The sequence below is a fragment of the Suncus etruscus genome, chromosome 6 (genome assembly GCF_024139225.1).
Source record: "Suncus etruscus isolate mSunEtr1 chromosome 6, mSunEtr1.pri.cur, whole genome shotgun sequence".
Classification (NCBI taxonomy): domain Eukaryota; kingdom Metazoa; phylum Chordata; class Mammalia; order Eulipotyphla; family Soricidae; genus Suncus; species Suncus etruscus.
This window is the reverse complement of record NC_064853.1, coordinates 104,868,603-104,895,118: the sequence shown is the minus strand read 5'-3', so window position 1 is coordinate 104,895,118 and position 26,516 is coordinate 104,868,603. Positions and strand designations below refer to the sequence as shown.

Sequence of the window (26,516 nt, the reverse complement as noted above, 5' to 3'; positions counted from 1 at the left end):
ATAGAGCCAGGAGTAACCCCTGAGCACTGCTGGGTTTGACCCAAAAACCAAAAAAAAAAATTTTTTTACAGATACACACAAACCCATATAAACACACATAAAATAAAGATACTAATAATTCACTACTTTAAGAATATAATTTAATGCTATTAATTATATTCCCAATGCTGTGTACCATCGTAATTGTTTCAAAAATTTTTTCCGTCACCACTCTGTAACAAGCAATAACTTCCCTTTCTCCTAAGTATTTCATGTAAAGGGAATCATAGTCTTAATTTATATCTAGTTAATTTTAAATAGCACTTAATAAGAACTCCCTCCTTATGGTTCAGTAACATCCATTGTATGTAGGTACACACACACACCACGTTTTATCTCAATTATTTTTAATACTTGAGTGCTTCTGCCTTTTTACTATTTTGAATAATGGACTACTGAATGTTGGGTAAAATACCTAATTTTTTATATATTTTGAATATATACCTATATAGCCTGCGGAAATTATATGGTAATAATATGGTTAGTTTTTTGATAGACAGCCATGCTGATTTTCAGAGCTATATCATTTTTTTATTCCCAACAATAGTGATTGGAGGTTTCTGTTTCTGTACATCTTTACCAATACTTGTTGCTATCTGGTCTGATGGATTTTTGTTTGTTTGTTTATGAGGACTTTGATGTCAATTTGACGGTGTTTTTTTTTTTTTAATCCTACCCAGTGAGCTGAACTTTTATTATTTCTTTTTCCTTTCCATTTTTCTACTGTTATTGCTATAACTGGGCATTACCTTGATTGTGATGATCCCTCAGTTGCTTGTGGTGCTTGCCAGTCTTCACACAACTTTTTTTTTTTGGGGGGGGGCATACCCGTTTGATGCTCAGGGATTACTCCTGGCTAAGCATTCAGAAATTGCCCCTGGCTTGGGGGGACCATATGGGATGCGGGGGATGGAACCGCGGTCCTTCCTTGGCTAGCGCTTGCAAGGCAGACACCTTGCCTCTAGCGCCACTTCGCCGGCCCCAGTCTTCACACAACTTTTGATTGTGTTGCTAGTACAGACACTGACCATGGCCTATGCTTTCTTGATTTTGGTGCCCATACACATCTGATGGGCAGAGCATGCCATTACTGTGTTTATTTTCTATTTATTTTGTGGTGAATACTACTAGTGTGATTGCTCAAGAGCCACTCTTAGTGGTGCTCTGGGAACCATGATGGTGCCAGGAATTAAAGCTGGGACTCTTACATCAGTTGCATGTGTTCCAGCCCTTTGAATCATCTCTCAGGTCCTTTCAAAATATTTTTAATTTAATTTTGTTTTGGGGCCACACCTGTGATGCTCAGAAGTTACTCCTGGCTACGCGCTCAGAAATCACTCCTGGCTATGGGGATCATATGGGATACTGGGGGATCGAACTATTGTACTTCCTAGGCTAGCACAGGCAAGGCAGGCGCCTTATCCCTTGCTCCACTGCACTGGCTAATTTAATTTTAATTAATTTTTTTTGTTTTGTTTTTGTTTTGTTTTTGGGCCACACCCGGCGGTGCTCAGGGGTTACTCCTGGCTGTCTGCTCAGAAATAGCTCCTGGCAGGCACGGGGGACCATATGGGACACCGGGATTTGAACCAACCACCTTAGGTCCTGGATCAGCTGCTTGCAAGGCAAACACCGCTGTGCTATCTCTCCGGTCCCTTAATTAAATTTTTTTTTTTGCTTTTGATCCATATTTGGAGGTGTTCAGTAGCTACTCCCAGTTTGGTGCTCAGGGGCCAGTGTGATACCAGTAATTGAACCTGGGGATGCTACATGCAAAGCATATGCTCCAGTACAAAGAACTTTATCCCAGACCCCTCATCAAGGAAGAGTTTGATGTTTAGCACTTTTTTGATTGCTTTTATTTAATTCTCTTTTAAAGTTTACTGGTATTTTTTTTTTGTTTTTAGATTTTGGGGGGAGGTTGGGCCACACCTGGTGGTACTCAGGGCTTACTACTGGTTCTGAGCTCAGAAATCGCTACTGGCAGGCTGAGGGGACCATATGAGATGTCGGGAATCGAACTCAAGTTCATCCCTGGTTGGCACATGCAGGACAAAGGCCCTACACTGTGCTATCTCTCTGGACCTAAAAATTTGCTGGTATTCTTAAATTTATTTTCTTTTTTTTTTTTTTTTTGGTTTTGGTTTTGGGGTCATACCTGGCAGCGCTTAGGGGATACTCCTGGCTCTATGCTCAGAAATCGCTCCTTGCAGGCTCGGGGAATCACATGGGATGCCGGGATTCAAACCACCAGCCCTCTGCATGCAAGGCAAATGCCTTACCTCCATGCTATCTCTCCGGTCCCACATTTATTTTCTTTTAATATTTTTCTTATATTTATAAGGAGTCATTGTTGTATATCATTAAGTATTGATGGATTAGTTCAATCTATAGAGGTTAGTATTTGTAACAAAACACTTTTTTCTATGTTCCAGTTAGATCTTGTTAAAAATAATCTAATCCAAGGGTTCTTGAGATAGTTTGTGGTCTGAGTACTTGTTTTACATGAGATGACTCAGTTTGATACCCTGCAAACATTGGCCCCCTGTACTTTCTGCAGCCATCCAAGTTATAGAATCAGGAGCAGCTCTGAAGCACTGCCAGATGTGCTTTTAGTGATTAAACTTAAGACAGTAGTAACAATAATAATGTAACCCAGTCACACAGACTAAATTTAATACTAAAACTGCTTAAAGTATATCTTCAGAGTTGCCAGTTTTTGTCTTGTATAGTTTCTGGACCATACCTGACTATTTGAGAACTTACTCCTAGAACTGAGCTCAGAAATCACTCCTAACAGGTTCTGGGGACCATATGGGGTGCTAGGGATTAAAGCTTGTTAGAACATGTGTAAGGTGAGCACCTTATCCACTACCATTTCTCTTGCCCAGGCAATTTTTTTTTACAGAATATGTCACATTATACATAGTAGTGATATTTGTTTTGTTTGTTAATAAACTAGTTATTACTGATCTTTCTCGGGTTAATAGCACAGATTACTAAAATGATATCATTTCAGTTAGGAAACCTTTGAATATTTTGTCTGGATTTATAAGCTTCATTTGTCTACTAGATGTGCTCTTTAAGTTATTTTTGATTCTATGAATGCAGGAAGGAAAGTCATCAAATATTTTCTAAAATGACAAATATTTTTAATCTTTAAAGAAAGGTTCTTGTCTTTTAGAAGAGTATAACATTACTTGTTTTTGTTATTTTCGTTTGGACATATAGAGTAAGCACTCATTTTAATTGTCATTAGAATTATTAATGGTGTGATTGTTTCTAAATTCCTAGAGAACATTTTCTTATTTAAATTGAAGTCATATGTTGATAAGTCCTACCTGTTTTCAATTATTTCTGAAAATCATGATTATCTTTAAGACAAAACTATCTATAATGTTTCCCTGTTATTTTGGGTGCCTCTTTCCTGATTTTTTGTTGTTGTTGTTGATGATTTTAGCTGACAGAAGCGGTACCTCCCTCTCCTCCCACTGTCCCTGTGATCCCTGTCCTGCCCGTCCCTGCTGAGAGCACTGTCATCTTACCTACCACACCACAGGTTTTTATTCTTTTATTTCTTCATAAAAATTTCATTTGCTTTTGATGTTTCATTTATGTTCTTTTGATATTGTGTTTAACTATGTTAGATTTATTACTCATTGAATGTTAGTTTATAATTTGGAGAAATTAATTGTGGGTATGATATACAGAATATGTATAGTGTTTGCCATTTTATTGTTGAACCTCATAGATTTGTTATTATGTCTTTTGTGATTTGAAAGTTTTTGAGAACGTTTGCTTTCTAGATATACCATTTTATTTAGCATTTTGTCAAACTTTGTGTTTATTAGTTAAGTATATTAGCTGATATATATGAAATAGAGGTTCCCAGATTTATTTCACCTACTGCTCCCTCTTCAGAAAAGAAATCACTCAACAACTCCCTGGGACTCTACCTTCTTGAGGCAAATAAAGTCTTCCTCAACCCCCAAAAGCCCGGAAGCTACCTACCACCCACTCTCCTGTATTATCCTAGTATACTCTACTATTCTAGAATATATGGGCCAGCATTAAAAGTTTTTTTATCAGTCTTCAATTGTTGAAGAGGATTATTTTTAAAAGATTAGAATGTAATAAATCAAATAAAAGTAAGCTCTAATTAAAGTGTCAGAGAATCTGGACTTTTCTAAACTTTAGAACTTTTTGTTTTGGGGGGTCACACCCAGCAGTGCTCAAACGTTACTTCAGCTCTGCATTCTGGACTCCTGCATTCAGATGCTTGGGGGACTATATGGGATCAAACTCCAAGTCAAGTGCATGCAAGGCAAGCTTCTTACCTGCTATACTAACATTGTAAACCCAATTTTAGAACTTTAGTAGTTATAAGAAGATAAATTTATGAACACACTAACTGCCTTACCAACAGATATCCAAATTCCTGGTAGTATTAAATATAGTAATGATTATTTTTCATCTAATGTAAAATGTAAATATGTATTTAGGTGTTTGCTATGTAAACAGGTTTTTTTTGTTTCACATTCATAGTTTATTTAATGACATAGGGTTTATTTATATTATGATTTTTAATAATTAGGCACACTAAGCTATAGAATATGTAAAGTCTTTTTTTTTGGGGGGGGGGCCCACACCCTGCAGTGCTCAGGAGTTACTCCTGGCTGTCTGCTCAGAAATAGCTCCTGGCAGGCACGGGGAACCATATGGGACACCGGGATTCGAACCAACCACCTTAGGTCCTGGATCGGCTGATTGCAAGGCAAACGCCACTGTGCTATTATCTCTCCGGGCCCAGAATATGTAAAGTCTTAACAATTATTGTCATTTCTCCACATATGCTAGTATGGTAAAATGATACAACAAAAAAGGAGTAGGTAGTTTCAGGAAAAAACTTTTGAGTCATGGCTTTGTCATGCTCTAACTCTTTGATGTATAGAATTTACATAATTTATTGAATGTATACATTGTATTTAATTAATACAATTCTAAAGCAAGTCCCCATGGTGAGGTTCTGGAGAAAAAGAATACCAACTAATTGCTGATACCTGGTTGCCCTTTCTAAAAATGGAAAATCAATAATATTATAAAGAGGAGCCAGAAAAATAGCACAATACTAGGGCGTTTGCCTTGCATGTTCCATCACTGGCTTCCCATATGGTCCCCCCATGTGGAGCAGTTTCTGAGCGCATAACCAGGAGTACTTGAGCGTCACTGGGTGTGGCCCAAAAACAAATAAAGAATAATAATGATAATATAAAGAACTGGCATTTGATAGGTATTGCATTGAATCTGTTATTTGCTTTGTATGGTAGTACTGTTTTGTAAAGGTGGGGAGGGGTATACCTCGCATTGCTTAGGGACTACTCCCAGCTTTTGTCATTAGGTGTTAATGCCTATGTTGCTTACAGAACAATGCCAGCGACAGGCTTGAACCCAAGCAAGCTGCATGCAAAGCCTGCACTCTGGCCTTTGAACTATCTTACTAGCTCAATGTCATGGTTTTTTGTGCATCAACTTAAGTTATGTCATTTTCTCCCTTCATTTTGTTGATGCATCCCACAAATAAGTCACAGTTGGTCATAATTTAAAAGGATTTTAGTATGCTACTTAGTTTAGATTCCTAATGCTCTGTTGAAATTTTTTACATCTCTGTTTATTCGAGATATTGGTGCTCATGTTTGTTGTTGTTGTATCTTTAATTTTGGAATCTTGTTCATTTTAGAGATTTCCTTCCTCTTAATTTTTGGGCAGAACTTTAGAAGAAAAAAAAGGAATGTTAGAAGAAATGGTGTTAATGTTTGAACACCATTTATTTGAAGAAGCGTGTCAGTGAAATCTTCCACTTAAGAACTTTATTTTGTCAGGAGATTTGATTTGATTTTGGTTTGGTTTTGATTTTTGTGCCACATTCAGCACTGCTCAGGGCTGCAAGGATTACTCCTGGCTGTCTTCAAGAAGCCATGTATGGTGCTGGATCAAAGCCATATCAGCACTCACAACAAGCACATTAACCCTTTGACTATCTTCAAGCCCCATGTCAGATTTTTCTAGTATTGATTTTAAAATTTCCTTATTGGTGAATTCAGATACTTTATTTCTTGAAGCCAGAGATGCAGCTTAAGTGATAGAGCACATGCCTTGAGTTCAGTCTCAAGCTTTACATGCCCACCCCAAATTTTAACATCATACCATTTGTGGCCCTACATTAAAAGTAAATCACTGGGACTGGAGTGATAGCACTGCAGTAGGGCTTTTGCCTTGCATGCAGACAACCCAGGATGGATCCAGGCTCAATCTTCAGCATCCCATATGGTCCCTGAGCCTGCCAGGAATAATTTCTGAGCACAGGGCCAGGAGTAACTCCTGAGCATCATCGAGTATGGCCCCAAAACCAAAAAGTAAAAATAAATAAAGAGAATCACTGCAGATTTTGTTTTTTCATTACTTAGTCTTGCTAAGAGTTTGTCAATTCTATGTAAGTTATTCAGTTCGTTGGTGTTGTTTGCTCCTAATACTCTAATAATTCTTTTTTTATCTTTCACTGTAGAATTAAAAGTAATGAACTCAACTTTTGTTTCTGTTTTAATTCTGATTATTCTCTCTTTAAGTCATTCCAACTAAAAGTTTGTCTGTTTATTGATTTTTTCTTTTTTTGTTGTTGTTGTTTTATTTTATTAAAGTACCATGTACAAAGTTGGTTTGTATTCATAGTTGGGTTTTCGAAATACAAAATTCCAGCAGTATCAACCACCAGTATCAACTTCCCTTCCATAGTGTTCCCAGGTTTCTGCCCTCCACAGTCTTCCACCTTGAAAGGAACATTTTATTTTGGTCCATACCATGTGGTGCTTTGCAGTTACTCTTTTTTTTTTTAAAATATCTTTATTTAAACACCTTGATTACAAACATGATTGTGATTGGTTTTCAGTCATGTAAAGAACACCCCCCTTCACCAGTGCAACATTCCCATCACTAATGTCCCAAATCTCCCTCCTCCCCACCCCACCCCCGCCTTTTATTGATCTTTTCAAAGAATGAACTTTGTACCTCATTTGTCTTAATATTTATTTTATCTTTCTTTGTTCTAATAATTATTTCCTCTTTAAAATTGATTTTAAGTTTTTCTTCTTTTTCTAATTACTGAAGTTATACATTTAAACACTTGCTTACTATTTTTTTCAATTTTGGGGCCTCACTATATAATTCAGCAGGTAAGATGCTTGTATTGTATACAGCTGATCCATTTTCACTACCCAGAGCCCCACCAAGAATAAGACATGAATAGAATAGGGTGTGGCCCCAAGAAAAAAAATTTGATTTATTTTAAAATAGTCCCAATGTTTATATTTGTTTTAAATTTATGCTACTACTACACTGTATATCCCACCAAAGTAGCAGGATCCTTCCAGCATTATCCCAAGATCTTTTTTCCCCACCTCCAAGTTTTCTTATTTTTTTAAGTTAATTGTAAATTTTCCCATAGTGCTGTTTCATCTGTCCTTTATATTTTGATATGTTATATTTTTTATTTCATTCATTTTTTTTAATTTACTTTTCAGTTTCATTTTTGGTCATTGGTCATCACTGGCATATTTTTCCAATATTCCTCCAAGTATTGTTTTTGTCTGTTTTGTTCAAAAAAAAAGATAGTTTGTATAATACCATTCTAAATCTGTTAAGACTATTTGTAGCCTCACATAGAATCTATCCTGGAAAATACACTGTTTGCTATTAGGTTTCATGATTTATGCATTGTCTTTCATTATGTTTTGCATGAGGCAATGAAATTTCACAACTGTTATTGTTGAACAATATACTTCTTCCTTCAGTTCTGTCATCTTTTTCCTTTTGAATGTTAATGGCTATTTTTTAGGTGAATAAATGTTTATAGTTTTATCTTCTTAGCTGTTTTGAACTTATAGTAATATGTAATATCCTTTGTTACAGCCTTTATGATTTAAAGTCTATTTTATCTAATTTTATCTATCCCTCTTTGGTTGCATGTAGTAATTATTTCTCTTCCTTTTACAGCCTGTTTGGATTTCTTTTTTTTTTTTTTTTTTTTGGTTTTTGGGCCACACCCATTTGACGCTCAGGGGTTACTCCTGGCTATGTGCTCAGAAATCGCCCCTGGCTTGGGGGGACCATATGGGACGCCCGGGGATCGAACCGCGGTCCTTCCTTGGCTAGCGCTTGCAAGGCAGACACCTTACCTCCAGCGCCACCTACCCGGCCCCTGTTTGGATTTCTTTTTTTTTTTTTTTTTTAATTTTTTTTTAATTTATTTAAACACCTTAATTACATACATGATTGTGTTTGGGTTTCAGTCATGTAAAGAACACCACCCATCACCAGTGCAACATTCCCATCACCAATGTCCCAAGTCTCCCTTCGCCCCACCCGACCCCCGCCTGTTTGGATTTCTAATGAGATTCTTATAAATAACATGAAGTAGGATCAAGTACCCCCCTCCCCCGGTCATGTATTTTTATCCACTCTGTCAACCTCTATCTTTTGATTAAATAGTTTAATCTATTTTGTTTTGTTTGGGGGCCATACTCAGTGGTACTCAGATGTTATTCCTGGCGCTGTACTCAAAAATTACTCCTGGCATTATTCATGGAACCAACCATATTATATGAGATGCTAGGGATCAAACTCAAGTTGGCTGCCTTCAAGACAAACACTATACTATTGCTCCAGCTCCTGATCTATTTAAAATAATTACTGATGGGGCCGGAGAGACTGCACAGTGGTTTGCCTTACACCGTAGGACAGACAGTGATTCAAATCCTGGCATCCCATATGGTCTCCCAAACCTGTCAGGAGCCATTTCTGAGCACAGAGCCAGGAGTAACTCCTGAGCACCACCAGGTGTGACAAATAAATAAATAAATAAATAAATAAATAAATAAATAAATAAATAAATAAATAAATAAATAAATAAATAAATAAATAGATATAATTACTGATAATGAGGGGGTTAATTCTGTCATTAAATTACATGTTTTGTGTATTTATTGGATAAATTTATTTAATTTTATTTGAGATAACAGAAGAAGACTATAAATGTTTATGTTTTAGGAGTGCATTGTTCTCCACCATACATAGCATCAGTACTAATATCTCCACTACTGCCCACTGAACCCTCTCCACTTTTTCTTCTATTTCCTGACCACTACTACAACTGCAACCATCATAACCTCAGTTCTTTTCTCCGTTTGACTAGTCTGTTTCTTTACTTTGTCTCTTTATATGCTATATTTGGATGAAATGATCTAATATTTATCTTTTTCTTTGTGCTTGTTTTGCTTTACATGATCCCATTCACTTATTATATTCGTATTGTAGCAAAAGGCAAGATTTTTACATTATATAAATGGCTGAGTAGTATTTCATGTGTATATATACCACATTTTATTTATTCATATGTTGTTGGGCAGTTGTATTGTTTCCAAATTGTAAATAGCATAGTAGTAAATGAGCATAGGTGTGCGTATATTATTTTTAATTTAGTGGGTTTTATGCCCATGGTTACCTAAGAGCAGAATTGCAGAATCATAGGTAGATTTTTTTTTTTTAGGGTTTTTGTTTGCTCAGGACCTAACTCTGCACTGGAATCACTTCCAGTGGTGCTCAGGGGACTATATGGATTCCAGGGATCAAATGCAAGTCACATGCAAGGCAAGCCCGCTGCCCACTGAGCTATCACTCTAGCACCTACTTTTTTAATTTTTTAATTAAATTTATTTTATATAGTCTATAGTGTTTTCCAAAGAGACTGAACCATTACATTCTTTCCAATGGTATATAAGGTTTCATCTTTTGTTCCACCTCTCCACCTTGTTTGGGGCATTTCTTTCTGTAAGCTGTTTCCATTCATCTCACTGTTGTTTTGATCACTGATAAGTGATAATTAGCATTTCTTTGATGTGCCTGTTGACAGTCTGTATGTGTGCCTTGGTAAAGTTTTCCTTCTCCATCTCTTCTCATTTTATGAGAGGTTATTTGTTATTATTGTTTAGTGAGTTCTTGACATGTAATTTTATAATTAGCCCATTGTCAGATGGAAATTCAGAAATATTTTTTTTTTTTTTTTGGTTTTTGGGCCACACCCAGTAACGCTCAGGGGTTACTCCTGGTATGCGCTCAGAAGTTGCTCCTGGCTTGGGGTACCATATGGGACACCGGGGGATCGAACCGCGGTCCGTCCAAGGCTAGCGCAGGCAAGGCAGGCACCTTACCTTTAGCGCCACCGCCCGGCCCCGTCAGAAATATTTTTAATGAAACTTTTTAATTTTATATAATTCTTTGGTTTTGCATTTTTATTAGCATTTTAACAGTGACCAATAAACATTGTTCTGGTTATGGATTCTATTTTGTAAGCCAGCCAGATTTGCTTCTATCTTCTTCACTTCTTTAGTACTCTTTACTTCATTTAGTAATTTAGTGACCAAGTTTTTCTGCTTCTCTTCATATGAAGTATCACATACTTTAACTTTGCTGATAAGGTACATCTCACACTCCAAAGCTATTAAGTTTTGTGATAACTCCATTCACTTTCATTTCTACCTTCAAATTGTAGAACTGTGGAGCACTACTTTATCAGATATATTTCTGTATAATACAAGAATTTAGAAAATCTGAAGATGGTAGGTATGAGTGTATGCTTTATTCCAAATAAATGTTTTTCCACTTTCCTTAATTGCCATTGTTTTTGCAATGATGGGGTTGGTTCTGGTTCTCATAAATGTGGTTTTGGTGCTTGCAGAGGTTTTCATGTCTGTTTATGGAACTTAAACAATAAGTTTATGGTCTTTGTAGTTGCACACTTTTGGTTGTGGTGCTTACACATATTCATATTCTGGTTGCATTACTTTTAGGATTGGACTCCTGTTATGATATTGACTGGTGTGTTGGGCAGTAGCAGGCATCCCAAACAGCAGAGATGCTGGAATTGTTCTTGTCATTAGATGTGAAGCTTATAGCCTCATGGTTATAAGACAGACACTTTGGCCACTGAGCTATCCCTCCAAGAAAAGTGTTTCAATTAATTCACTACCTCCTATCACAATCTTAAATGTTGTCACCATTATTTTGATGGGTAAATTTGAGGCAATAAAATTATGCCCCTTGATCTTCACCTATATGTACATATATATTTAGCCATCATGTACTACTATATCTTTTTCAGATTGCTAGAGGTTTTTTATCCTAATGTTTTTTGTTGAAATTCTTAATTCTCAGGTGAACGTTCTTAGGTTTTTTTTTCCCCCCAACTTGACATCCTTTATTCACATGGTTTCCCTTTAAGCATAATCATTCACTCATGTCAATTTTAATGCACATTTATATTGTACATATTTAAATGTTAATTTTATTTTAAATCAAAATTAAAAATATATTTACTAGTCTGAGTATATTCTTTATTCTGGACTGAACATAAAAACATGGGTAAATGCCAATATCTTAATAGGAATTCTCACCACTACCTTTATCCTTAGCCTCTTACAACGTAAATTTTGATGTGGGTCAGTGTTTTGCTACATTTTTATTATGAACATTTTCAAAAATGTTCTGCTGTCAAGGAAATAGTACTGCAAACTCCCTTTAACATCATCATTGACTATAGTAATCATCAACTCATGTATGTTCTTATTCATTCTAGAAGATTCCCATTCAGAACCTTATATTATTTTTAAAGTATCACCTTTAATAACATATTTGGTATGTGATATATATGCTATATATATTATCAAACTTTTTATATGATTAGAATGAAATAGCTTATGTACAAATGATGAATTTGTTGTGCTTATGAGTAACTGTCATTGTAATAATTATAGTATAAATTAGACTGGTTAAAAAAAACTTTCTTTGTATGGTTGGCCATGAGTAATGTAAGCTCCTACATAATTTTAAAAAGTTAATACCTTTGGGGCAGGAGCAATGGCACAGGAGTAGGGCATTTGCCATGCACGCCTCTGACCCAGGGCGGACCTCAGTTCGATTCCTGGCATCCCATGTGGTCACCCAAGCCACGACCAATTTCTGAACACATAGGAGTAATGTGGCCCAAAAACAAACAAAAAAATTTAAATAAATAAATAAATAAATAAAAAGCTTTATACTTTTTGCTCAGTTATTGGTGAAATTTTGCCAATGAGTTAATTTTTTATTACCATGCCCAGTTTTGTGCATGGCTTACACCTAGCTCTGTACTTAGGGATCACTCCTGGCAGTACTTGGGGAACCATATATGGCGACAGATTAAACCTCGGTTGTCCACATACAAGACAGGTACCTTACCAACAATATTCCCAGCTCCATTAATTTTTTTGATGAAGTAAAAGAGTATCTATTTGAGAAATCTCTGTAGATCTTTAGGAAGCTACTAATTAGTAGTATTCATAAAATATCAATTGCCTGTATATTAACCAACTGTAAAATATCAAGGTTTTAATTAAATCAAGCAAAGGTATAGGTGCCGGAGCAGTGGTACAGTGGTAGGGTGTTTGCCTTGCATGCAGCTGACCTAGGATGAAACTTGTTTCGATCCCCTCCTTCGCCCTCCCCAGCATCCCATATGGTCCCCTGAGCCAGGAGTGATTTCTGAGCGCATAGCCAGGATAACCTCTGAGCATCACAGGGTGTGGCCCAAAAAGGAAAAAAAATGAAAGAAAAATGAAAAACAAAAGCTCAGGTATAATATTCAAGAATAAGAGTACACCTTAAAGAATTAATATTTACATATATTATTGCCTACTATGTTTTACTGGTGCTTCTTGTGGCTCTGTTGTGTACTAGATAATTATTTGACTATGAAACCCCGTTATCTTGAAGCATTTTAAAATCCAGAGCTAATATTATATTGAAAATAATATTTAAAAGTTTTAAAATTTTACCTAAAATACTACTGTGAAAGATATGTAAGCCAATATGATCAAAATAGAAATTTTAAAAAAAAAGTTTTAAATTTATTTTTGGTTTGGGGCCACACCCAGCAATGCTTATGTTATTTCTAGATCTGCACTCAGGAATTATTCCTGGCTGGCTCAGAGGACCATATGGAGTGCTTGGGATTGAACCTTGGATGGCCATGTGCAAGGCCTATCCTCTGACTATCTTTTGATAGTCAGATCCCAAAATTATGTAAAAAAATTTTAACTCTGTTTGTAAACTTCATGCCTTTCGCTTGGAAGAAAATATATTATTTTATATGGTTAAAAGTACAAATATTAAAATTTATAAACATAATTCCTAAAAATTATTTAAAGGGCAATCATTCAAAACATGAGAACCTGGAAGAAATGGGTAAATTATTGGACTCTTATAATCTTCCATGATTAAACCAGGATTATCTAGCATATCTAAACAGACCCATCAGCCACCCACAAAATGGAAGAAACTATTCACCCAATACCCATCAGATAAGGTGCTAATATTAAAAATATACAACGTACTGACAGAACTTAAGAAAAAAACATCTAACCCCATCAAAAAGTGGAGAGAGGAAATGCACAGACACTTTCTCAAAGAAGAAATACTAATGGCTAAAAGATACATGAAAAAAATGTTCCACATCACTAATCATCAGGGAGATGCAAATCAAAGCAACTGTGAGGTTCCATCTCACGCCACAGAGACTGGCACACATCACAAAGAACAAGAACAATCAGTGCTGGCAGGGATGTGGAGAAAAAAGAACTCTCGTTCACTGATGGTGGGAATTCCATCTAGTCCAACCTTTCTGGAAAACAATATGGAGATTCCTCAAAAATCTGGAAATTGAGCTTTCATATGATCCAGTTATACTACTCCTAGGGATATACACTAGGAACACAAAAATCAATTCAAAAATACCTTCCTCACACCTATATTTATTGCAGCACTATTTACAATAGCCAGACTCTGGAAACAATCCAGTTGCCCTTCAACAGATGGTACATATACACAATGGAATATTATACAGCCTTCAGGAGAAATGAAGTCATGAAATTTTCCTATACATGGATGTACATAGAACCTATTATTTTGAGTGAAATAAGTCAGAGGGAGAGAGATACACATAGAATAGTATCATTCATCTATGGTTTTAAGAAAAATAAAGGGGGGCCGGGTAGGTGGCGCTGGAGGTAAGGTGCCTGCCTTGCAAGCGCTAGCCAAGGAAGTCGCGGTTCGATCCCCCGGCGTCCCATATGGTCCCCCCAAGCCAGGGGCGATTTCTGAGCACATAGCCAGGAGTAACCCCTGAGCGTCAAATGGGTGTGGCCCAAAACCAACAAAAACCAAAAAAAAAAAAAAAAAAGAAAAAGAAAAATAAAGGACATTATTGCAATAATGCCCAGAGACAATAAGAGATGATACTCACCACAAGGAGTGGTGAGTACAGTTAGAGAAATAACTATACTGACAATATGGTGACAATGAATTGCTTGAGTAATAAAATGACTTTGCTGAGGAGATAGGTAAATTTTGAAAATTCTTAGAAATCTAACTAAAGACTTGTTTCTTTTTGGAAGTATTAGAAGTTATTTTAGGGGGCCGGACCAAATGGTCCCCCAATCAAGGAGCGATTTTTGAGCACATAGCCAGGAGTAATCCCTGAGCGTCAACGGGTGTGCCCCCCCAATATAAAAGAAATTATTTTTTTAAATCAGATCTGACTTAGCTGCCTTTCCATTTTGTCTTGTAAAGAGATACAAAATTTATGAAATGCACATGTCAAGTTTTGAATTAAGAAATAGCAAATCCTTCATAACTTCTAACATTTGTGAACATTAATATGTGTCAATTTTTCTGCATTTAATCTAAAATATTTGTAATTCTTTATTTCAGGCAAATCCTCCTCCTGTACTGGTCAACACAGATAGCTTAGAAACACCAACTTATGTAAGTTCCATTTTCTTTTAATATTTAAATAATTTATTTAAAGAAGTCTTTCTTTCCTATTTGACTTTATCAAAATACTATTTCTTCTAGTACTTGTCCATTGAAGTACAGTCACTTAGCTGTAGTTGGTTTTTTGCTTTTTCGGTTTTTTGGCTTTTGGGCCATATCTGACTATGCCTGGTATATCTGATCACTCCAGGTGAGATTTGGGTGAGACTGTCTGTGATCAAACCTGGTGTGGCTGCATATAAAGCAAGCACATTACCTGCTGTACTGTTTCTTTGATCGTACTTATGTTATTAAAATTATTAGAGTGTCTAATTGAATTCCTATTTTAGATTCTTTTAATATAGTCCCAGTGTTGCAATTGTTGCATATGGTGATACTATGTCTAGGGTTTTGAAGAACCACCTGTTTTCCAAAGAAACTACACTATTTTTTTTATCCCCAACACCTATTGTAGAAAGGTTCCAACTTCTCCACACCTTCACTAGTCTTAACTATTCCTCATCAACAATATTTTGAGGGGCTGGAGAGGTAGGGGCACATCAGTAGGGAGTTTGCCTTGCATGCAGCCAATATAGGACTCTGACGGTGGGGCGATTTCTGAGTGTAGAGCCAGGCGTAATCCCTGACTGCAGTCGGATGTGACCCAAAACTAAAACAAAACAAAAACCAATAATTTGACTTTTTTTAATTTAGAGGCAAGCTAATAGGCATGAATTGTAGGCATCATTATGACACTGATTTGCATTTACTCAGTAACTAATGATGTTGAACGTCCTTTAATGTGCTATTCTTATTGATCATTTGTACATTTCTATGGAGAAATGTCTGCTGACATTTCTCTATCTGAGGTTGGTAGGGCCTGCCAAGCAGTAGATGGATAGACAGGGCCACTCCTGGTGATACTCAGCTTATCTATTCAGTGGTTCAAGGCTAATGCCTGAGGATACAGCAATGCTTGGGAACCTCTAGGAGGGCAATGCTCAGGTAGCAGGTATCAAACCAGTCAATACTATGCTAGACCTTTCCCATAACTACTATTCCCCAATACCTCAACCTTTGCCCATTTTTAATTGAATATTTTTCTTTTCATCAGCAGTTTGAGTTTCCTATGAAATATTGCTGCCCTTAGGTGACTTGGATAACTCTAGTTACTTTTGATATCTTTATATAAAAATATACAACATACTGGGGTCAGAGCAATAGTACAATAGATAGGGTGCTTGTATTGCAAACAGTGGTCCTGGTTTGATTCTTGTACCACGATGGTCTTTCCTGAGCCTCACCAGAAGTCATCCCTGGGTTCAGAGCCAGAAAGCCACCCCCAAATCCTATTTATATTGTCAGATACATGATTAAAGAAAAAAAAATCTCCTTTCCATAGGCTTTCATTGTATTGTTAATTTCCTTTGAAAGATAAAGCATATTTACATATACATTTTTTTCTCATTTAGATATAACTTTGGTATATCAAAGAAACTGTTGCCTCATCTAAAGTCACAAAAACATACACTATACTATATTTACTTTTTTTTTTCTATTTTATGGTTAGAAAGGTAATTCTAAATAAAATGGAGTTAGTGATTTTTTTTTAATCTTCTTGTGGATAAGACTTGTACCTCTTATGTACTATAATTTCTCTGTCCTATTTGAATACATTAATATAGTTTGATTAGGAAATTAAAACCTTTCGGGAGATTGGAGAGATATTATAGTCACTTGCTTTGCATGTAGTAGACTTGGGTTCCTGACACCCCATATGATTTTCCCAAGTTTTACCAGGTGGGATCCCTACTACAGAGCCAGGGGCAATTATGAGTACCCCTTGGGTGTGGCCAACAAAAACAAAAACTTTGGGTCTATAAGGGTGTTTGTGCATGTGTGGGTGTACGTGAATGTGGTAAGTACATATACAGAAGAAATGTCCTATTCTTTAATTGTCTACTGTTCTCTTTTTCAATCTAGTATATATGTATCATAATTAAATTGGAATTTTATAAAGCCAAACCAGTGAAAAGCTAAATAGTGAATCCTATTCCAAATACTTGAATTAGTGAATGCTGATATTCCCAACCACTTGCAAGTGAAATACCCAGCAAGCAGTTAGCGTACCAAAAATAATCTGTTCTCTGAACAATGTAAAACTTTATTGATCATCTAGGAACACTTGAGTAAGTAGAGACCTGATCATGTAGCTAAGTAGGACAATAATGTAGAGATCATAATTTTCCTAAACAAGCTTATAAATTTGGCATGTCACATATAGTCCCATAAGAAATAGAGTTTGTGTTTGAAGTGGAATTTGGAGAGGAGAAATAGATTAAAGAGCAAGGGAGTATATAGTACATGTGTTTTCGGAGAGGTGGAGTTAAACTTGGTAATTATCTAGAGCTCCATTACCCAAATTGTAGCCTCTAGCCATGTATTGGTATTTAATTTTAAATTGACAAAAATAAAATAAAATTCATTGCTCCATAGCTATAACCATATATGAGTGATGACTCCTGTATTGGACAAATCAGATTATAGAGGAGAAAGTTCTGTTGGATAGTATGGCATAAGAAATATAAACACTCAAAGGTTGCCAATGAACTTTAAAATAAAAGTAGTCATGGGAGTTTTCCCTACTAAGTAGCAAAACATGAACCACCGTTAATTAGAGCAACAAAATCAACAGAATATAGCTTAATTTGATGCATTTTGTTTTTCTGGTCAAGTTTGTTATAGAGAAGTTGTTCTTAGTATGGTTTGGGGGCTTGCCCACTAATATTAAGACTATATAGTCACATATTTAAATATACATAAAAGGAAATTTTCAACATCTTCTTTAATTACTTGGAATTTTTGCTTTTTATCCAAATTAATGTCTTAACTGCAGCTTTTCTCCAATTTCTCATAACTATCATAACCATAAGAGTTCCTGAAAACCTAATATCCTTTTGCTAAAAAATTTTAACTCATTTTTCATTCCTTAGGGAAGTATTTAAAACATAGAGTATTCAAACTCCATAGTATTGCTAGATTGATCCCTGCTATCACATTTGGTCCCCTGAGAACAAAGCCAAGTATAATGAGCCTTGAACTGCTAGTGTAGCCCAAAAACAAACCAAAGAAAGAAACTAAGTAAACGATCCATTTTTATAGTTTTGTTCAAAACTATAGTATTGTAGAAAATATTTCACCACCCTAGTCTTTTTTTAACTTTTTAGTTTTTAAAATTGACCTCTTGCATGCAAACCTGCATTCCAACTCATTGAGCTATCTTTCTAGCTGAACTTCAGTTTTAGCCTCTTTTAAGTCTCTCTATTCTCTCTTATATTCCCAATATCATTACATCTTGATTTGGCCTTAAAATACATGCTAAGGACATTTACTAAGTGCTTTCAGAAGTGCATAATGGTAAAAATCTAAGATTTACTATGTGTAAGTAAGTCCTCAGTTACAATACAAAATCCTATCAATTAACACCATTAAAACTATATAAGCTGGGGCCAGAGAGATAGCATGGAGGTAAGGCATTTGCCTTTCATGCAGGAGGTCATCGTCCCCGTGCCTGCCAGGAGCAATTTCTGAGCCTGGAGCCAGAAATAACCCCTGAGCACTGCCGGGTGTGACCCAAAAACCACAAAAAAAAAAAAAAAAAAACTATATAAGCACTCACTCTCGCAAATGTTTTCCAAGATAAAATTCAGAAAGCAGAACTCAGTAGCAATGAATATAGCCAAAGTTTCATGCAAAGGAATTGTAATACATTTTTAAAAGCAGAAAAGAACAATAAGCATAAGTGAATTGAGCACTCAACTTAAAGAATCAGTATATAAAAATATGCTGTAATAGAGTAATTGCTAATATTAAATTTCTTTGCTTAAGACTTTAGCAAACCTAAAAATAAAAGCAAAACAAAAAGATAATAAAACAACCTTTAGAATAAGAAAAATGGCATATCTATAGATGAGGATTTAATTCTTTTTATTGTTTTTGTTTTTTTGGTTTTTTGTTTTTGGGCCACACCCGGTGGTGCTCAGGGGTTACTCCTGGCTGTCTGCTCAGAAATAGCTCCTGGCAGGCACGGGGGACCATATGGGACACCAGGATTCGAACCAACCACCTTTGGTCCTGGATCGGCTGATTGCAAGGCAAACGCAGCTGTGCTATCTCTCTGGGCCCCGAGGATTTAATTCTTACTCATAAAAAAAGAACTTCAGTTAAGTGGGCAGGCCATACATATGTATATCCTTCTTGTACAATGCATATGTACTCTAAATGCATGTGAATGCATTTTAAAAAGAATTAAAAATAAAATAATAGTGATGGTTTTATTTTTATTTCAAAATAGACTTCATTATTCTAATTATTGATTACCCTATTGCTATAATTTAGTAACTTTTAAAAAACAACTTACTACTTCTCATGATTTTGCTTTAAATTCAAGGTTCTTCTGCTTCATGTGTTTTTGGCCCAGACACTGAAATGGATGAAAAATCTAAAATAGGCTCTACTGGCAGTTGGTGCTGACTGCTGGTTAAGAGTGCAGCTGGGGCTCTTGGCCAAGGGCCTTGATTCTCCTTGTGACTCTTCTCATGTTATTATAGCTACTGGATTCTAAAAAAAAAAAATGCACTCTAAGATGCTTGCATATATTATAAATCCATTGTGTGACTTTAGAGATAATATAGCATCATTTGTGCCCCACTCTCCTTATCAAAGCTTATCTAGACCTCCTACATCTAAAGAAAGGAAGAACTTTGTTATTAGATTGTTCTTCAAACAGATCTGTGTAGGACTTGGAGAGAGCACAAAGCTGAATACTTTGAATGTGGGAAACCCACTATCATATAATTCACTGAGAACAGCCAGGAGTGACCGCAACACAGAACAAGGAATAACCTAACACCGCTGTGCTATCTCACCGGCCCCTAGGTTTCTGTTTTTTATTTTTTTGGTTTTGGTTATTCCTTGTTCTGTGTTGAGGTTACTCCTGGCTGTTCTCAGTGGCATTCAGAGGCTTCCAGGGCCACACCTAGCAGTGTACTAGTGAACTATGTTATACTGAGATTTGAGTTTGTGTTGAATTATGATATCTAGCTTCCGAGCCTCAAGAAGCAGTTATGGTTCTCCTATTAAGAGTGAAAAGTGCTTTTATAGAAGAGCCTGTTTTTAGAAAGGTTGGGTTGCAGGCTGGTGGGCACTAGCTTGTTAATAAGTTCTTTTGTGGACTGGTCCCCTGAGGTTCACGCCTGTGCACACGGTTTTCCCTGGCATCACATGACAAGCTTTTCTGCCTCTAGCACTGCCATATGTAACCCTATTAAGTCCCAAGCACTGTAGCTCCTGGCAGGAGCACTAAACCATTAGAGTCATACCCTTCAAGGATCACTGGGAGTGGCCCATGAGTGCCACTCAAGAGCACCCTTCTTAAAAATGGACTGATATGGTTTGGTTAAAAAGTTTTTTGGTTAAAAAGTTTTTGTTAATACGCTATATAAAAGTTATCTTGGCGTTTCAGATGTTATACACTCAATGTTTAATTTTTTCTCCCACTAGGTTAACGGCACGGATGCAGATTACGAATATGAAGAAATCACACTTGAAAGGGTAAAGACAATTATTATCTTCAGTTTTTATGCATTAAACTGTTCAACGCTTTAGTTTTATTATTCATGCAGAATCTAAAGAGCTCTTCTAAAAACAGACTCATGTAATATTTAATTTTTAAATAAATACATCATATAATTAGTTATATTTTGAGACCCTCTTGCATTTCTTAATCTTTTTAAAAATAATTTTAGATTTACAGAAAAAATATTGGGTTCCCATTTATCATGAATCATTTTTTACCTGGTGTTAGCATATTATTTTACTAAAATTTATTTTTTAACTAATAAACCAATAGTTTCACTTTTATTAACTGAAGGCTATCCTTTATGTCAATTTTGTTTTTCTCTTCAAGATCTCATCAATGACATCACTTGCACTTACTTACTATGTTTCCTTAGTTTCACTAGACAATAACAATTTCTCATATTTTGTCTTTTAATTTAACTTTTTTCTTTATTTTCATACAAAACAATTATTTTAAGTAAGTAGTAATCTGGGACTGTATACATCAGGGGTCTCAAACTCAATTTACCTGGGGGCCGCAGGAGGCAAAGTTAGGGTGATCCTTGAGTGCAAAGTCAGTAGTAATCCTTGAACATTGCGGGGTGTGACCCAAACAACTAAAACAAAACAAAACAAAAAAAGATTCCTCTAGGGCAGGGCCACAAAATGTTGTACGGAGGGCCACAAATGGCCCGCGGGCTGCGAGTTTGACACCCCGTATACATTGTATGGGTTTTATGTACTAGCAAAATAATAACCTATTGAATATGATCTATCAAGCATTTACTGTTAGGCACCTCCCCCATCAAAAAATGATTTAAGGATACAATTCAAACATACTTTGTCCTTAGGACTCTGCATTCACTTCACTTGTTTTAATTGTGTTACCTTGTCTAATCAATATTAGAGGGGAATGAAATGTATTACACAAGTAAATTTCCCTACTGTATATTGAAGACTAAAATCCAAGAGAATTAAATTTGCTTACTTTTGATGCAAGGCAGACGCCTTACCGCTTGTGCCACTGCTCCGGCCCCAAACTTGCATATACTTTTAAAGTATATTGGGCCCAGAGAGATAGCACAGATCCAGGACCAAAGCTGGTTGGTTCGAATCCCGGTGTCCCATATGGTACCCCGTGCCTGCCAGGAGCTATTTCTGAGCAGACAGCCAGGAGTAACCCCTGAACACTGCTGGGTGTGGCCCAAAACCAAAAAAATAATAATAAAAAAAATATAAACGGAAAGTCCTCAATGGTGCACTTTAGTTGTTCACGTGTAATGCCTCTGAATTCCATCACAACAAGGATGAAGATGAGGATTTCTTAATTTAAGGGTTTATTTTTATATTTTTAACATATGTTCTTTTTTGTATGCATTTCCTTTGTTAAAGCTGTGTAACATTTCCTATGTTAGAACATGGTCAATGATAATGTGAACCTAGCAGTTAAACTAATTCTTACCCAGTCTTAAAATTTCTGCCCTCTCTCCTCAGGGAAATTCAGGGCTTGGTTTCAGCATTGCAGGAGGCATGGACAACCCACACATTGGAGATGACACAAGTATATTCATTACCAAAATCATTGCAGGAGGAGCAGCTGCCCAAGATGGAAGATTGCGGTACGTTTGACACTATTGTAATTTGGAAGTCACTTTGGTATATTTTTCTTGAGCCAGACTAAAGCAAGGGCTAAGTACAAATAATGAACACTGTCATAATAGAGACTGGAGGTACAGTACTTTGAGTAGAGTACTTGCCAGCCCTTATGCAGCCAACCCAGATTCGATCCCCTGACCCATCAAGAGTGCAGAGCAGGAGTAAACCCTGAGCACAGCCAAGTGTAGTCCCTCCACTCTCCACCCCCCGAAAGAAAGAAACACTCATAATAATATAAGGCTGATGTTCTAGCAACAAATTACTAATGTGATAATTATACCGTGAGTATTATTTAACTACTTAGAAATTCTGTTTTTAGTCTAATGTTTTAAATATATTTGACTAATGGCTCAAATGTGAACATTTTTCCCCTCCCCCCAAATGTGAATATATTTTTTAAGCGCCATAGATTTCTCTTTGTATTTTCAAGTACATTCACTAAATATTTTTCCTTTTTTCTGTGTGGGAAAAATACACATAAATATAATATACAGGATGTTATAGGTGCGTTTCTTTCCCATATTGCAAAGTAAATAATTGCAAATTTAAATAAACTCACATATGTCCTAGGTCAAGGGTCAGCAACCTGCGGCTCCAGAGCTACCTGCAACTAGCTCTTCTGAAGCTGCTGTGGCTCTGACATCAGCACTGATAGCAGCGGGGGCGGGGAGCAGTATCACTTAAATATTTTAATTGGCTATTAATTTGCAGAAATATATTTTACATTGTTAAGTGAAAAAGTTCTTTTTTATTCAGATCCACAGCTAACTGCACGATCCTGTATATAGCATTAAGATAAGAAAAAAAAAAAGAAAAGGAGGGATTTGGAGGTGGGGGAGGAAAAAATAAAGATAAGAAACATTGTATACAGGGCTATATTTGTTTTAAATGTTCCAAGGGCTTCCCTTTGGTTGCAGCTCCCAGGTTTGTTTGTTTTTTTCTTCCCTTCAGAAACGGGTCCAAGTGACTCTTTAGGTCTTCAAGGTTGCAGATCCCTATCCTAGATAAAAAAAAATTTATTATTGGTATTGTTTAAATTTAACATTCCATTTCAGAGACTACTTAGCCTACACTTTGTTGTTTCTTTAGGCTATAGATTATGACACTTTGGGGCTTTGTTTGTTTGTGGGTTTGGGCTATACCCAGCAATGTTTAGAAGTTAATATTGGCTCTGTACTCAGGAATCACAGCTGGCCAGGCTATGGGGACAGTATAAGATGTCAGGGATTTAAGGCATGTCCCTAACACACTCTCTTCAGCCTATAACACTTTCCTTATTTCCTTTTTAGCTATTTTTTTTTATATATACTGACAGTCTGAAGTTTTAAGACAAAGGTTATGATGTGGGTTGTTTAAAAACAACATCTATTTTAAGGCCCTGTATACTACATTAGTGGTTCAGTCTCTAATGGTTACAGTTTCCCGGATATGAATCATGGTATATTAATATAATTTGTTATATATAAATTAATAGCTTGAACATTCATTTAAGTATAGATATTTACTTCATGATTCTCTAACATTTTTATTTGCTTATGTGAAAATAATTTTGTTTATTCCAGAGAAGAAAATTCAGTACTAATTTCAAGGTATCAATGTCTTTGGAAAAGCAGTTTCTTTCATTTATAGAAAACATTAGTTAGATTTAGAAGCTTATCGGGTACTTCTTCCCTGTTCAGTATGAGGTGACAGAGTTTTGTTTCTTATTTTCATTTTTCTTGATTTGTTTTAAGAAATTCTTCCTAAGTGGAAAAGCTTCTTCTAAGATGAAAGTGTCAAAACTAGGAACAAATTAGGGTCTGGAGCAATAGCACAGCGATAGGGTGTTTGCCTTGCAACATGGCTGACCTAAGACAGGCCTGGATTCTATCCCCAGTGTCCCGTACGGTCCCCTGAGCCAGTAGTGATTTCTGAGTGCATAGCCAGGAGTAACCCCTGAACATCACCGGGTGTGGCTCAAAAACCAAAAAAAATGAAAATAGGAACAAATTTGACTTTAAAGATAATATGTATTTTTCAGGGGTCTGGAGTGATAGCACAGTGGTAGGGCTTTTGCCTTGCATGCAGTCGACCCAGGATGGACCCGGACTCAATTTCTGGCATCCCATATGGTCCCCCGAGTCTGCCAGGAGTGACTTCTGAGCACAGAGCCAGGAGTAACCTTGAGCGCCACCAGGGATGGCCCAAAAACCAAAACAAAAAAATATATATATTTCTGATGTAGAAAAGGTTAGGAAAATTATGTTTCTAGCAGAAACCCTTAAATTTAGTGGAATAACCCTTAACTTCAAATGATTTCAGGAAAATCTATAGATTAGAAAACAAAAAATAACTTTTGTCTAAATCAGTGAGTTAATTGAATTTTTGCTACTTACTATACTTCTGTTACTTCTCTGTTTTTAAAACTTGATATTTGGTCAGATATTTCAGTTTTTTTAGAATCATAATTTTGTCCAGCTTTATCTGAAAGTATCCTTGAGAAAAAATGTATTTATTCATTTATTTACTTATTTGGATTTTGGGTGATGCCCAGTGGCACTCAGGGATTACTCCTGCCTGACTCTGCACTCAGAAGTCGCTCCTGGCAGGCTCGGGACCATATTGGATGCCAGGAATCGAACCAGGGTCCGTCTTGGGTTAGCCGCATGTGAGGCAAATGCTCTACTGCTGTGCTATCGCTCCAGTCTCCCTTGAGAAAATTATTAAAGCTCTTTGTACTTCAGTGTCTTCATCTGTAGAATAGGAATATAAATATTTACTTACCATATAAGTTTTATAAGATTTAAACTACTTAAAATGTATGGCATGTAATTTGTGATACTTTTTTTTTTTTTTTTTTTGGTTTTTGGGCCACACCCGGCGTTGCTCAGGGGTTATTCCTGGCTGTCTGCTCAGAAATAGCTCCTGGCAGGCACGGGGGACCATATGGGACACCGGGATTCGAACCAAACACCTTTGGTCCTGGATCGGCTGCTTGCAAGGCAAACACCACTGTGCTATCTCTCCAGGCCCTTGTGATACTTTTTTTAAAGTATCTCAATGCCTACATATAATAAACATGCAAATTGTAACTTACTAATTTTCTTCAATAATCTATTGTTACACTATTTCTTTTGCTAACATTCGGAAATGTTTGTATTTATGATATTTGACAGAATGGAATTTAATAGTTTCTTCTTTATCTCTGATATGTTCATTCTCTTTTCCTTAAAAGTGAAAATGATGAAGGGAGATTACTTAAAGGGTTAGGGTGCCTGCTATGCATATTTGAAGGCATGAGTTCAGTACCCAGCATCATATGATACCCCCTAACCCCATCCACTAGTACTGTTGTGACCCTGATGGCCTCTACCCAGCATATCACCATTAGTGATCCATGGCCCCAGAGCCCCAAGGAAATCTTTCCAAAAAGTAAAAATGGGGGTCAAAGGGCCAGAGAGATAGCATGGAGGGAGGGTGTTTGCCTTGCATTCAGAAGGACGATGGTTCAAATCCCAGCATCCCATATGGTCCCCCAAGCCTGCCAGGAGCGATTTCTGAGTGTAGAGCCAGAAATAACCCCTAAGCACTGCCGGGTGAGGACCCCCCCCCCCAAAATGAGGCCAGAATGATAGCACAGCGGTAGGGCATTTGCCTTGCACACAGCTGACCCTGGACAAACCTCGGTTTGATCCCCCGTTGACCCATATGGTCCCCCAAGCCAGGAGCGATTTCTGAGTGCATAGTCAGGAGTAAACCCTGAGCGGCATTGGGTGTGCCCCCCCCCTTAAAAAGTAAAAATGACAAGAAATAGTCAAATTGAAATTTTGTTAAATTTTCCCCGCTCAGGGTAAATGACTGTATACTGCGAGTAAATGAAGTAGATGTCCGTGATGTGACACACAGCAAAGCAGTCGAAGCATTGAAAGAAGCAGGATCCATTGTTCGTTTGTATGTGAAAAGACGGAAACCTGTATCAGAAAAAATTATGGAAATAAAGCTCGTTAAGGGTCCTAAAGGTATGAAATAATTAAGATACATTATTTACTATGAAATCTGAGTTAAATGTAACTAAAATTAATAAGGCTGATAATTGCATGAATTTTTATAATGTCTCTTTACTGCTTTTTTGTCTCAAAGTAGAACTTAAATCTTTTGCAGTCATGTGCTTTAATCAGTTTGTGATTATTAAGTTAGAAGAAGAAAGTAAGCATCATTAGCATTTATGTCTGTGATAAAGACCATTAAGATATAACTTCTGAATTTTGAAAACATCAGTGAGCTTGAGAGTAAAGAGAAATAATTTATTCTAATTTATTACTTCATCA

The 26,516-nt window shown here is 36.4% G+C and overlaps 1 protein-coding gene across 13 annotated transcripts in view; it reads left to right on the top strand.

Moving 5' to 3' along the window:
• DLG1 (discs large MAGUK scaffold protein 1) overlaps positions 1–26,516 on the top strand; it is a 653,463-nt gene that overhangs the window by 554,140 nt on the left and 72,807 nt on the right. For 8 of the 13 annotated variants that reach the window (XM_049775930.1, XM_049775932.1, XM_049775931.1 and 5 more), the window contains 5 exons: positions 3,500–3,598; positions 14,893–14,946; positions 20,497–20,547; positions 22,048–22,172; positions 26,038–26,207. In XM_049775930.1, coding sequence (XP_049631887.1) covers positions 3,500–3,598; positions 14,893–14,946; positions 20,497–20,547; positions 22,048–22,172; positions 26,038–26,207 — 499 coding nt within the window. Of the gene's footprint in view, positions 1–3,499; positions 3,599–14,892; positions 14,947–20,496; positions 20,548–22,047; positions 22,173–26,036; positions 26,208–26,516 lie in introns of all 13 variants that reach the window. The other 5 variants (XM_049775934.1, XM_049775933.1, XM_049775939.1 and 2 more) reach the window with 2 other exon arrangements.